The following is a 15,025-nucleotide window of genomic DNA, read 5'->3' on the forward strand; positions in this document are numbered from 1 at the left end:
CCTCCGTACTTTCTTTCATGTGGTATTTTTAACATGTCTGTCTTCTTTCTCCACTTTACGGGTGCATGATGCTGAACTGCATGTATTTGTGAAGGATTTTGATCTTTTGCCCATACACCGAATGAGATGAAAGGGCAATGTAATGTCTTCTAAACTCAGATACCCTCCACCCATCCCAGATCAGAGCTGGAGAGCATATGTTGCAATGTGTTTGTTGCCTTCCCTGTAACCTTGGAGGTGTGCAATTCCCCGAACATGCTGTGGTGCTCATTATAATGATAGTAATGACATTTAAATGTATTCCCAGCCAGAGAAAAAAATGGTGATGAGTTTATCCAATTTACATTTTGATGGCAATGAAATGCTTGAAAAATAGAGAAACCCAAACCCTTTCCTGCCCGTCAGAGACCACATAAAATATCTTCATATTTCTATCTTCCTCCTTATCCTTTTTCCTTTTTTTTTTTTCTTTTTAGAAGCCCAACAGTGGGCAATAATACACTTTTTTTTTTATTTCCTTTATTTAAGCAGGTGTCTCTGGAGTCCAACTCTTCCATGAATTCCAACACCCCACTGGTGAGAATTACCCATTTGTCCTCCACTGACGGCACAATGTTGGCCAATGTTTCTGAACTTGGGTTGCCGACTGACCCTAAATGGGAATTGTCCAGATCTAGGTGAGTTAACATTTTGGTTGTGGGTCTTCAGGAGCAAGAAAATAACTAATCAAGTCAAATTTTTTTTTACATATTTTTTTTATTTTTTTATTTGTCCTAGGTTGACTCTGGGAAAACCATTGGGTGAAGGATGCTTTGGTCAAGTTGTCATGGCTGAAGCTATTGGTATAGATAAGGATAAGCCCAACAAAGCCTTAACTGTAGCTGTGAAAATGTTGAAAGGTATAAGAAAGAGAGCGTTTGTTTTCTTATTTTTCCGTGCCACATGGTTTAAATAGTAGGTTAAAGGGGTATTCCGGTTGTTAAAGGGCATCTGTCAGCAGATTTGAAACTGGCTGACCTGTTAAATGTGCGTTTTACAGCTGAAAGCATCTGTGTTGGTCCCATGTTCATATGTACCTGCATTGCTGAGAAAAATTATGTTTTTACATCTGCAAATTGGCATCTAGGAGCAATGGGGGCGTTGCCATTACACTTGGAGGCTCTGCTCTCTCTGCAACTGCCGTGCCCTCTGCATTTTGAATGGCAGAGCCAAGCAGTGTAAACCTGATCACACCTGGCCCTGTCAATGAAAGTGCAGAGAGTGTGGCAGTTGTAGAGAGAGATTAGCCTCTGGGTGTAACGGCAACGCCCCCGTTGCTCCTAGAGGCTCATTTGCATATATAAAAACTTCTAAGTACACATGCAACAGGTCACCAGTTTCATAGGTACAAATCTACTGACAGGTGCACTTCAAAGGCATGTGTATGTATCCCCTATCCCCTATCCCCTATCTCCCCCCCCCGCGTAGGCCTCCCGAAATAAATAGAGTGGCAAATCGAGTAATTGCACTGCTGCTCTATTTATCTCTACCGGATTTCTGTAGACAGCTTAGTTCAGTGCTCAGCTATTTCTGAAGCACCCATAAAGATGAATGGAGCGGCAGTGTTCATGCCCAACTTTCCACTTCACTCTCATGTTTGGTGGAGATCCCAGAAGTAGGACCCCCACCGATCTAATAGTTATTCTCTGTCCTGTGGATAGACAATAACTTTTAACAACCAGAATACCCCTCTAACTTTTTTTCCACGGGTCAGTTTGACTGCAGTCATAATAGTCATAACTTTTTTATTTTTTATTTGTTGTTCTATATTTTTTGACTATTTTTAATTTAATATTTGGCATTCCTGAAGGCCTTTTTTTTTTACACTTTGCTAATCCAATGACACCCCATGGTTGCTTCTTGAGAAGGCAGTGGGCTGACAGAAGTAGCTCCCTTCGCTACCCGTGTTCCTCTAACAACAATGTTGCTATTGACACTAACGGGTCAAAAACAGCTGGGATCGATTTCTCTGAACTGGGTTGTTGCAGCTGGAGACCAGCAGTCGATCACAGCTGGGCTCCTACCTGATCACAAGGGAACAACTTCTGTGCCCACAACATCTCCAGGACATACTATTGTGTCCTATTAGGTGACCACATGTAGGACATAATAGTAAGTCCATTTGCAGTAAGGGAATTCTATATCAATTTATTTAGCCACGTCCAGATCATCTGGCTTTTTACTCTTTTGATCCATGTCTTAGTTATGTTGTTTGATCTTTGCGTAATTTCCAGATGATGCCACTGATAAGGACCTCTCGGATCTGGTGTCTGAAATGGAAATGATGAAGATGATTGGAAAGCATAAAAATATCATCAACCTCCTGGGTGCCTGCACTCAAGATGGTACGTTTCTGTGGGTTACAGAGCAGCAGGGGTGTGCCAAGCATGGGTTAACCTAAAAAGTTTGTTTTCAAAAACTCTCTTGTATTTGAGATTTTTTTTGGTCGGTAAAATTGCTAAGGTTCTGAAAGTCTACCACCTTTAGACAATTTGTCGGGGGAAATTTAGATGTAAAATATTACCATGCTATCTGCATAAATAAACCGCAACCGAGCAAGAGAAGGCCATAGCCTTTTTAGAAAGGTCTCATTGCATATACTGTGGAGTCATCATATCGACCTAGCTGACGAATGGCTCTTGGATCTACCATGAACTTAGGATTTGTTGCAAATCGATCATATCTAACTGCCCAGCATGTCGGACTAGTAAAACATGGCTGCTTTCTTCTAGAAATAGTGCCTCACCTATCCAATGGTTGTGTCGGGTATTGCAATGAATGGGGCTGAGCTATATACAACCCATAGACAGGTGTGGTGATGTTTTTGGAAGATAGCAGCCATGTTTTTCTAATCTTGGTTAGTTTGTCCAAGGTTGGTCTTTGTTTTTTTTTGTTTTATTGGCTCATCTATAAATTCAGCACAGAATAGAAAGATATAGCCCCTCCATAAATTATGCTTATCCACCCCCCTTACCTTTACCTGGTCACAGGGACTGGAAATGCTTCTTCAGCTACATGCAGCCAAGCAAATATTTCCAAAAATCACCATTTCTAAACCCCTCCTTTAATCGATAGATAGGAGAAGGAAAGGGACTTTAGTTTATCAACCCCTCCCTGACATGGGCCTCTTCCTGTTCTACCAGGGGAGCTGCCAGAACTTATTAGCGGCACTTTGCTCCACATTTCGATAAACGATGTCTAATAAAAGACATCCTGCACTACACAAATAACATTGGTAATAAATTACCATCTCCAAGCAGCAATAGCCGCTTCATGATGAGGCACAGGCTTCAGGAAAAAACGTGGCAGGACATGGCTTTCCTTGCCAAAGAGCAAAGTAGTGGATAGTAATGTGCAGAAAATATGTAACCCCCCCCCCCCCCTTTCTTCCAGGAAACCAAATAATCAGAAACATCTCATAAAAGGGTGATATCTGAGTAGATGGACTCCATAGTTGATCCCAGTGAAAGGTTTGCTTGCACAGATTGTAGCTGGATTTGCAACCGGTTGGAACCATCAAACAATGGCACGATACTTCAAGTGTACCTATCATTTCCTAAAACGTTTGACTTTTCAAACATTTTGATAGGGGGTGGGGTCCAAAAGCTGAGACTCCCACCGATCGCTGAAACAAAGGGGTCAAAGCCCCTTGCTTGAGCATTGTGTTTCTTCGGCTCTGCTCAATGCTTTTAAAAAGTGGTAAGAAGTCACAAATGTGACATGTGCCAAAATGAGTGACTTTTTTTAATGGCGTAAAAACCATTGATGAATCTTTCCCGTACACCAATGCTCACTCTCCGAGGAGAGCTGATCACAGCTGAAGGGGCACAGGGTTCCTCCCCCTTTGGTGATGTTTCAACAATCACTGATCCTGAAATCACAGGTACCCTTTAAAGCCTACTGGCGAATTTTCACGCACCAACTGAGTAAGCAATGATTGGGAAGGAACCGTTCCATCCTAATAATTGCCTGCTCATCAGAGGAGGTAAGAGCTGCATTTACATGCAGTAATCACCTCCACTGTATTGGGACAAGCAATATATAATATGCCTGATAATAGTTTTGTGTAAAGGGACTTTAAGTTTGGTACTTGTTGTCTTCTCCAAGCCTCACCTCTTGGTACTCAAATTTTTGTTCCTGGATGTTTGCCCCAATGCTTTCTAGACCTACAACTAGTCTGTGTGCCATGGCAACAAAGTCTTATATACAGCAGATCGAACACCTTCTTAGCATTCATACCTAGTTGTTAGTCATGATCTCAGAGGTGGTTATGGTGTCTAACAATTTTGTGATCACTGAAGAACAAACTAGGAAGTCTCTGTTTAAAGAGGTTCTTTCATCATGATCTTCATCACAGCCCGACGATCATCTGATCTCTGAAAGTCCGGTGTCAGAAACCCCTGGAGAACATCCAATGGAAGTTGTTGTACATGTAGTAATACATGGATGGGTCAGATGCAGCAGAGAGAGAGAGATGCTGTCTGCAGCAGCTCTCTTCTTGTGCTAATAGACGGGAGTCCCAATTAGAGTAGACATACTTATACAATCCCAGCCCTGTATCTACTTCCATGTTAATGGAGGGTTATTTATGGTCTGAGTCTTTGGTAACGTTCTCCTCTTCTTCTTTTATTTTTTTTGGTAGGTCCTCTCTACGTCTTGGTGGAATATGCATCCAAAGGGAATCTAAGGGAGTATTTAAGGGCTCGCCGTCCTCCCGGGATGGACTACTCATTTGATACATGCAAGATTCCAGCTGAGCAGCTCACTTTCAAGGATTTGGTCTCCTGTGCTTACCAGGTCGCCCGTGGCATGGAGTACCTAGCATCTCAAAAAGTAGGTTTTTAATGAAAGCCACATTAGTATTATTCTTAGCAACAAATCCACCTTGAGGTTAAGGTTGGGAGGGAGCAGATGCATATTTGCCAACAGTCCTGGTTTGATGGGACAGTCCTATGAATCAACCCACGAAAGGGGCGTTCTGTTGTGTCGGGGGTGCCCCAATTTTTACTTGTTGTAAGTGTGCAGATGTAGCAGTAAAGAACTTGTCGTCTGACATCACACATGGGTTGTATCTATGTACATAGCTCTGCTACATTTGTACCTTACCCTGGCCTCCAGGTCCATGAAATAATCAGTTCTTTTTTTTCAGGTTATGTCTCTCTAGGGGATCTAAGTTACACTGATAGCATGTCATCCACACCCCTGCTAGTTAATGAAGGGATCATTCTCACCCCAGCTCTCTGTGCTCAGCGTGCGACGTTTTGCATGCGTGGCTGAAACATTCTCCTTATGAAAGCGGATGGTACGGCGGGATGTCAGCAGTTCATTCATCTCCAAAACACTCCCCTGATGATTCTGCTGATAAACAGACCACCACAATAGTCCCGTGTAGTCAGCACGGTGTCCCTCGCCGGGGCTGATCCAGTATGGGGGGTGCTCCATTATCTCTTTGTCCTCCGTCGGAGTACACAGCGGGCACAGAATGAAGGACTGGGGCATCTCTTTAGCTTCCACATTCTGCCTGTGGCTTTGTATATGAAAGATCTGCAGCGCCAGATGCTTCAGGCAAAGCTCATTGTGCAGGTTGTCAAAGCCGGATGACTTCTACCATAACCTACAGCGCTCTGAACTTCACATTTTGAAGCAGAGCCCAGACTAAAAGGAAAAGGGGTTCATATACTTTTTTTTTTTTTATCTTTCTTTTGGAAACACAATTTTGCACTTTTTGGAAAGCTCTGTGTGAAATTGCAGGGCCCAGGAAGCAGCTACTTAATAGTGCTAAGCAAGTTTGCAGATGTAGCAGAGCTGAGCTTCATTATTTAGAACTATAGTGCGGTATCCAGGGTGCAGAGTCTCGTCAAGAGTTCCTTATCAACCACTAGAGTCAGCTATGGAGGCATGGGTCACCTCTAGCCATGGACACTTAAGCTGCCTGTCTCTGCAGGACTGCTGGTGACATGGCGTTGCAAATTAAGTGACAAATTCAACTCTGCTGTGTCTATATGCATTCGTCAATATGGATATGTAGCATACTTTAGATCCATATGGATGCGTCTCTCTAGTTTCTGGATAAGGGTACATAGACTTGGGGTCCATTCACACGTCCGTGTGTTTCGTGGGTCCGCAAAACACGGACATCGGCGATGTGCGTTCTGCATTTTGCGGACCGCACATCGTCTGCACTTAATAGAAAATGCCTATTGTCCGGAATTGCGGACAAGAATAGGACATGTTCTATTTTTTTCCGGGATCGGAATTGTGGACCCAGAAGTGCTGATCCGCAATTCCGGATCCGGGCAGCACATCGTGCTGCACCATAAAAATGCGGAACGAAATTGCAGACGTGTGAATGGACCCTAATGCTTTTTCTCCTAGTATAGAAGACCTTTCGTATTTCACTGCCAAACTGCGGTACAAAAAAAATACAAGTTCCAGTGTTTTCTGTGTTTGCTGGTCTCTGGTCCCCATATTGATGATCTGAGTCCAAGATGTGCCGCTCCAGCTGTTGGAGGAACTACAACTCACAGCATTCCCTGACGGCTGGGAAACAATTGGATTGTGTTAGGGAAAAATACCAATCACCCTATATGAAGATTTTCTGACCAGTGACCTGATTCTTACGTTCAGCATCCTCCATGTTGTCTTCGTCGATTTATGATAAGACTTTTAGGGGTATGTATACTTTTGCAACTATTTATTTTGATTTCCAAAATGAAGAACCCTTTCAAATGGACTTGATTAGAAGTATCCTATCGTTTTGTGTAGACCTATGTGTCGCCACGATTGCATACGACATACAGACCCTGCCTCTGATCTTGCATTCCTGGACTACTTTACTCCCACTTTCCACCTTTTCTTGCTAATCTTCAGGCAGGAAGTTATGGAAGGAACTTGGTCATGACTACTGCATCTGACTACATGGGGCTTCTTTGTAGTCTGTAACCATGGAGACATATGACTCTGCCTGGAGGCTGTATACACAGAATTTTTTGAATTTTTTAGCTTTTAGGTACATTGGGGCACTGCCGGCTCGTCCCCTTCCCCACCCATACCACACCCACTTTTTTAGACCGGGCGTATGCAGGGAGAAGTCGCAGATTTCACCTGAAATATGCCTAATATAGGAGTATTTCAGCATCATAAATGACCCCTATTGATTGCAAAAGTATACCTATCCCTGAACATTTCCGACTGTAGGATCTATGTTGGCCTATATTGAATTTATACTTGATTTTAGCACAGACTTTTCAAGAACCGTTCCATTTTCTTTGCAGTGTATTCACCGAGACCTCGCAGCTAGGAACGTGCTCGTTACCGACGATAATGTGATGAAAATTGCAGATTTTGGCTTAGCCAGAGACATTCACAATATAGACTACTACAAGAAGACCACAAATGTGAGTAGCAGACTGTATATGGATGTGAGAACCAGTAATGGGGACATTAGATTGTAAGCTCCACAGGTCACAGACCGTGGCAATGATTATACATTTTGGGGGAGATTTATCAAAACAGATGTAAAGGAAAACAGGCTTAGTTGCCCATAGCAACCAATTAGATTTCACCTTTAATTTTCCAAAGGAGCTCTGAAAAATGAAAGGTGGATTCTGCTTGATTGCTATGGGCAACTAAGCCAGTTTTCCCTTACACCAGTTTTTATAAATCTCCCCCATTGTGTGCTGAATACGCTGACACTGTGGGGCAGTTGTTGCCCATAGTAACCAATCACAACGCAGGTTTCATTTTTCAAGAGCTCTATACGAAATGAAAGCTGTGCTGTGACTGGTTGCTATCGGCAACAGACAATAGGCCGTAATGGTTGGTGGAGGCCTGACCACTGGTATCCCCTGCTGACACAGAGAATGAAGTGAATGGGGTCCCTCCTTTTAAAGGGGTTATCCAACAAAAATGATCAACCATCTACAGGATATCGGATCGCAGGGGTTGGATCGTTGGGATCCCAACGATCCTGAGAATGAGAATGCCCACAAGTCACCTCTCCGAATGGAGTGGTAGTCATGGTTGTCAACAGTCCCTAATTTGCAGGGAATGCCCCTAATTTCACGGACAGCCTGAAAATGGGTGGGGGTTACATAAGCCCCACCCATACGTGGTCCTTCCTGGTGGCCTACATTGCCTTAAATTAACCAACCACATTGTTGGTAGGTATGGGTTGTTCCCATGTGCCCACTTCTCCACTCACTTCTTTAGGACTGTTGGCGCACTTTCTACATCAGTCCCATAGAACTGAATGGATCGCCACTTCCGCAACTGCTCCATTCAGACTCGAGGACCACTCAGTCTTGGACCCCCTTTGATCCGAGATTTACCCCCTATCCTCCAGATAGGGAATCAATAATTTTCGTTTTAAATAGTGCTGTGGGCCCCTTCAATCTAAGCCCCGGCAGTGGTCTCCTCCCCACCATGTCCTGGCGATCTGCCATCACTTCCAATAGCGGAAAAGCTGAGTGTCCATTAATAGGACTGCTTTGCTGGACTCCTGAATGACGAACCTCTCTAGTCACAGCTGTCCGACAGGTATGCCGCCACATAATGAGACACCTGGTCCATTTGGTGGACGTCATAAGTCATATTGGTGGTCACCCATCTTTGCCAGCGGCTACGATAAAATTGTTAACCCTTTCTGAGAAAGTGTGTATATTGGCTGGGTGACATGGTGACTAGACCCCTGGTAAACGGGGGTATGGCATTCTCGGAAGGGATGACTGGAGACATAATGGATAATCCTCATACAGGATGTTGTGAGGTCTCCGCTTTTTTTCTACTGAGCGCTTCAGCCGGGACACAGCTGTGGTCAGCGGTCACCAGTGAAGGGTTTAGATAGAGGATTAGGAGGGAAGATGGGATTGTGCCAGGGCGGCTGCTCCAATGTGCTGATGGTACAGTCAGTTTTTTTGTCTTTCCGATTACAGGGTCGGCTGCCTGTGAAATGGATGGCTCCGGAAGCATTGTTTGACCGTGTCTACACCCACCAGAGCGATGTGTAAGGATTAACATTTCTTCTCTACTCATATAAGCACATTGCAATGGAAGAAACGCTGATGTCATCTTCATTAAAAGTATACAATGGCGTTCAGAGGTTTTACACAAAAAAAAATTCTGCATAAAGAGCCAAATTATAGCTTGCGACATATTCCAGAGTTGCATTTACAATTCTGCAGGATCTCTCGGTATCCGCTGCTGCTTCATCGTTTGCACAGAGAGTCCGCAAGTCTATTATATTAAAAACGAATTGTTCTACAAAGCCGTGTTCGGAGCTCAGATAGGCTGTTAGAGCGTGTGCTTGTCAACAACGTGGCGACAGACTCCAGTAACAACCAGCAGAATTAGGAATACAGCTCTGCCATAGACACATATGCGCATACAGTCATGGGCAAAATTTTAGGTTCCACAAAGCTTGCTTCTTTGGTGTTTTTGGATACAATCCAGCTCCGCTGCACCAATTCTCCCCGCAGGGCTTTGTTTTCCTAGCTGTTCGCATGCTATATACTACTGAGACTACTGATTGGCTCCACTGCTTATGTGTGGTGTATGGGCACATCATGACTGCAGCAGTGGGGAGGATCAGAGAGGGGGTTCCAATTTTTTATTTTATTTTTTTTATTCTAAAATTTGGACAACCCCTTTAACAGCGAACCCTGCTGCAGTATTGAACTGTATGTTGTCCTGAGGACTTAAATTCAGGAGAGCGGCTGCCTGCATAAGTACCTGATGCTCCTAGCATATAGCGTATAAGAAGGGCTTGGGCGGCCCCCTGGGCATGGGTCCACCGGAAAAAATTTCCCTGTAGAGTCTATCACCAGTCCGCCCCTGATGACATATGAGCCCTTACGTCATCCAGCATAAGTGCTGCCCTGGTAATATTCATGATCTATGCGCAAAATCAAAAATGTCTCCTTGAAGAAGGAGTGATGGTCAGAATAAGGCACAGGATCTGCTGCGATATACTGTATTCCAGAGGTGTCTAATCATGTTACATCCGCTCTCATACCGGTAGTTGTAGGCAACAGGTTAGCATCGCTTTGCTCCGCTCATGCCCTGCAGCGCTGTGTTCCAGCATGGCCAGTTTGTGCATGGATAATTTGATTCGTTCCATTCATCGGCCTCAGTGGAAATCTTTACAAAAGGGTTGGGGGCAGGGTAAAGGATGAGCTGTCATTGGTGTGATTAAATGCTCGTTTTAGTTTTAGACGTGGTGCCCGGCATTTCTTATTTTTTTTGCAAATGAGCAGGATCAGCAGAGAGATCTCCAACTAAACAAGTAAAATGGCCCAGGCAATTAGTTCTACTAGAGTTATCTGTGCATGGTTGCACATGAATGCCCTACACCCTTCTCCCCAAGAATGAATTCTGCTGGAGAAACCCTTGTGAATATTAATTTATTTTTCTATGTTTTTTTTTTTTTTTTCCCCAGATGGTCATTCGGAGTGCTTCTCTGGGAGATCTTTACTTTGGGGGGCTCTCCATACCCTGGGATCCCAGTTGAGGAACTGTTTAAGCTCTTAAAAGAAGGCCATCGAATGGACAAGCCAGCCAATTGCACACACGAGCTGTAAGTCCCAGGACTGATGTCTTCATCCACTGTATTACTTTATAGGCATTGTGTAACAATTCGGGATGATGGAACCAAGGGCGTGTGTACCATAGAGACAGGCACGGCGGCTGCTTTAGGGCCCCAGTATAAAGAGGCCCATTCCAAGTTGGTCCCTTGCCCTGTTGTAATGTTGGAAAGAAATTGGAATCATGAACATGGGAAAGGGCATCAGGACATTCCTGCCCTAAACGGTTAGGAATGTGGTGGTGTCAAGCAGCTGCTGAAAGGAGCCTAATGTTTATCTTTGTTATCCCTCAACCCATCCTTTATTTACTCCACTTGAGTTGTACATAGAGGACAGGATAAGACTAACAGTGATGGGTCTCCTATACTGGTAGCTTTGGTAGATGTATCCAATGGAGACAGTGGTAGCTTACATGAGCAGCAAGAGTGAAAGCGGACACTGGAAATTTGTCCCCATAGCGTTGATTTGCCTGAATGATTATCCTCTTCCATTTAAAGGGGACTTGGATATTGATGACCAACCCTCAGGTTAGGTCATGAGTATCAGATCAGTGGGGATCCAACACCTGACCGTGACACCCAAACCGATCAGCTGTTTCAGCAGCCACCAGAGCCGGAAACTATACAGTGGACAGAGACAAAAACAGAAGTCTTCACCCATTTTGTACTTTCCGGTGCCAACTTACTGGAGCTCAGCTCCCATTCAGTTAGATTGGGAGTGGAGCTGCAGTGCCCTGATATGGGCACTACACAGTGGGATGGAGCCTTCTGTATCCGGCTTCGTCCACTGTATTGTTTCCAGCATCAGTCAAAACATATGATCGGTGGGGATGCGGGGTGTCAGACTATCCTATTCTGAGGGTCGGTCATCAATATCTAAATCCAGGAGAACCCCTTTAACAACTCAACTCTAACAATAAGACCGAGCTCAATACAAGGGACAAAGGACAGAGTAGAGACTTCAACCTTCACCAACATGAGATGTCTACTAGCATTCTTTGAGTGGATGGACCTTATTGGTCATGGTCTTGACTGGTCATTTTGGATAATATATGTTCTCTTGTTCACAGCTACATGATTATGAGAGAGTGCTGGCATGCTGTCCCATCACAAAGACCGACATTCAAGCAGCTTGTTGAAGACCTTGACCGCGCTCTTACTGTCACATCTACTGATGTAAGTCTTTAAATACCACACGTATGTGTGTAATGTTATAGGTAACCTTTAGAGGAGTATAGCTGTGTTATTGTAACCCATTCACAAATCAAATTTTTTGGAGAGGTTCCATTACTAAGGTGTGTGCCATTCATTTGTAGACAGTAGACTATCATTATGACCATCCTTGGTTAATTTGGAGTGTAGATATCTACACTGGGGTGCCATACTTTGAAATGGTTGTGCGCTTTGGACAGCCCCTTGTTGGATTGGTCTTCCAACAATAGGTTGATTGTGGGCTATGCCAGGAACCCCACCAAATAGATGTAATCTGTGGAGGAAACGGGCAGCAAGTGACACATTTCCCTACAGTGCCCCACAGGATAAATTAAGCATTACACCATTCCCATTGAAATCAACAGACTGCGTTTTTAATACACGGACATGCCAGGTCCACCAGAACGAGAGTTGGTCTTTGTATCTACTCTGACAGCTCTTTAATATCCTGTTTCAAAATGGATTTTGTGAACTAGACAACCTATTTAAATATACACATTTGATTGGTCTAGGATTTTATTGCTGAAGTTAGTCTTTAGACCCCCTCATTGAGTTGTCGGAGTCTAACGATCAATGTTTCCTTGTGGGGAACAACACACTACTGTACAGTGTATGTACCTAGCACTGATCCTACGACTTGCATTACACTACCACAACTTGACTAGTTCATTGCTGTCTGTAAAAATTCTACAGTTTGTTTGGATGTATGCTGTAAGCCCCCATTGTAGAATTCCCCCAGCCCCCGTTACACAAAGACCCTCTGTCCGCTGACTGGGACACCTTGTTTCCTTACTCGTAATTGAAGCAATTTGTGCGAATGAATGACGTGACTTTAAAATCTGCACTGTGCATTACTCTGCCAGAACGATTAGCTCCGATTGATCACTCTGCTCTTAAGCCTTTCTATGAAAAATCACACATTACCAAAGAGTTAGTTGTCTGATGTGAGGATGAACTAAATAGTAGCTACAAACATTTATTATAATTTTATGTTGTATTTTATTTTTATCATATTTATTGTATTAGGCTTATTTATTATATTTATTTTAAAATTAATATTTTAAAATTGTATTTAGTTTATTAATTTGTATTTTACATTATTATATTATTTATTTTACTTTGTATTAGTAATATAATTTTATGTTATATTTTAATCGTTTTTGCTTTATTAGATTTTACTTTATTTCACTTTGTATTAGTTTTATCATTTTTCGTTAAATTTTTATCATTTTTGCATTATTATATTACTTTTATTTTATGTTTATTTTACTTTGTATTAGTTTTATCATACTATTTTTATGATTACATATAACATTTATACAATTCATGGTCAGCAATAACCTACTGCCCCCAAGTGGCCAAAGAAATAGAATCAGAAGATTTTTTTTATTATTTTTATTTTTTTATTTCTGGATGCAATTGAATATCGTAATTTACCTTTTTTATATTTCAGGAGTACCTCGACCTCTCTGTGCCATTTGAACAGTATTCACCAGCGTGCCAGGATAGTCACAGCACTTGCTCATCAGGAGACGACTCAGTCTTTGCACATGATATTCTTCCAGATGAGGTCTGTCTTCCTAAGCACCAGCAATATAACTGCATCATCAGAACATGACTTTTTAAGCCAGACACCCAGGAGGAATGTAGACTAGAGGCATATGGACAGAAGTGCCCAGTCGTTACAAGGAATTTTTTTTCTTTGAGCCGTATAAAGTACTTGCTGTATACAAAGTCATGAAGCACTGTTTGGCCTGAAGGAACTTATCACGTGCCAAGATATAGAGAAGACGAAAAGAGAAATATATTAGAATTTATATATTTGAAAAGGAGAATGTTAACACTAGGGATCCTTGTGCTGTGACCCTCCTAGTGACCGAAGAGGAGCAACCAATCTGTGCCTGTGATGCTAGAAGAGAATCCAGTAAATCAGAACACACTCCGAACTAAACTGCATGTATTTTTGTTTTGTTTTTTGTTTTTCATGCAATGTGATGAATGTTTTTGGGGCAAAACTCAAACACTGTTCTGCTTTTGGGTATCTGAGTATTAGTACAACTTTTTGAGTGCTCATATAGTCTATCTGCTTTTTTTCTATATTTTTGGGGAAGAAAGGGATGGAAACAGAGCTCTTACCTATAAGTCTGCTCATGCCAATTAAGGCAGAGTACCCCCCCCCCCCCTTCCCCTTCAAATCCTTATATGCTTTTGGTCACACTTGCTACTTTTCAGAACTTCTATTGCCACCACTAACCCCGAGCACTTGTAGCAGATCAGAAAGCACATGCAAAAATGGCTGATTTAATTTAAAACTAAAAAAGTTATCAAAATTGTAGCCTACACGATTTGCTGTAAAATGTACATTTTTAAATTTACAAATTTAAATGTTTTACTTTCGTTAAAAAAAATACTGTTCAAAATGAATTACCACTGGTAATTTCTGCTCCTTAAAGGGTTTGGCCCATCTCACACATTGGGGGCATCACTAGGATATGGCACCAATGTCCCACCTTTCTAGAACTGAGCCAGCAGACCGCGCATCCTCCTCCATTCATTTTTATGGGAGTGCCAAAGGCAGCCGAGTGGTGAGCTTGGCTATTTTCAGAAGTCCCATAGAAATGCATGGGAAGTGCACAGCGCAGCCGCCGCTCCATTCACTTCAGAAATAGCGGAGCCAGTGCTTGGCTATTTTCAGAGGTCCCATAGAAATGCATGGGAAGTGCACAGTTCAGCCGCCGCTCCATTCACTTCAGAAATAGCGGAGCCACTGCTTGGCTATTTTCGGCAGTCCTATAGAAATGAATGGAGGAGGATGGCGGCGCATGCGCAGTCTGCTCTCCTTCACTTTGCTGGACTCAGTTCTAGAGATAGGTGGGACATTGGTGGTATATCCTAGCGAAATGCCACCAATGTGTGAGGTGGCACAACCCTTTTAACTAAACCTCCTATACCCTAAAGCAGAACGATTGAGAATACCTCAAAATAGCGTGTAACAAAATGTAAATTCCCATGCATACATGATGTATATAAGAAAAAAATTGTATAGAAAAAAAAAAACACACACACACAAAAAGTGTTATCGGTCCCGGATTCATAGCATTGCAATCTAGAATGACACTGATCCATAACATAACATTATTTTATTTTATTATTGTCAGTTTTAAAAATTATTTTGTTTGAACCCTGTATATTTGT

At 42.7% G+C, this 15,025-nt stretch overlaps 1 protein-coding gene across 6 annotated transcripts in view; it reads left to right on the forward strand.

Moving 5' to 3' along the window:
* Positions 1–14,541, forward strand: part of FGFR3 (fibroblast growth factor receptor 3) — a 72,951-nt gene extending 58,410 nt beyond the window's left edge. For 4 of the 6 annotated variants that reach the window (XM_044295462.1, XM_044295472.1, XM_044295474.1 and 1 more), the window contains exons 10-18: positions 532–677; positions 778–899; positions 2,274–2,384; positions 4,682–4,872; positions 7,314–7,436; positions 8,973–9,043; positions 10,475–10,612; positions 11,689–11,794; positions 13,284–14,541. In XM_044295462.1, coding sequence (XP_044151397.1) covers positions 532–677; positions 778–899; positions 2,274–2,384; positions 4,682–4,872; positions 7,314–7,436; positions 8,973–9,043; positions 10,475–10,612; positions 11,689–11,794; positions 13,284–13,448 — 1,173 coding nt within the window. In that variant the 3' untranslated portion in view covers positions 13,449–14,541. Of the gene's footprint in view, positions 1–528; positions 678–777; positions 900–2,273; positions 2,385–4,681; positions 4,873–7,313; positions 7,437–8,972; positions 9,044–10,474; positions 10,613–11,688; positions 11,795–13,283 lie in introns of all 6 variants that reach the window. The other 2 variants (XM_044295467.1, XM_044295479.1) reach the window with 1 other exon arrangement.
* The last annotated feature ends 484 nt before the right edge of the window (positions 14,542–15,025 follow it).

The sequence above is a fragment of the Bufo gargarizans genome, chromosome 1 (assembly GCF_014858855.1).
Source record: "Bufo gargarizans isolate SCDJY-AF-19 chromosome 1, ASM1485885v1, whole genome shotgun sequence".
NCBI lineage: Eukaryota > Metazoa > Chordata > Amphibia > Anura > Bufonidae > Bufo > Bufo gargarizans.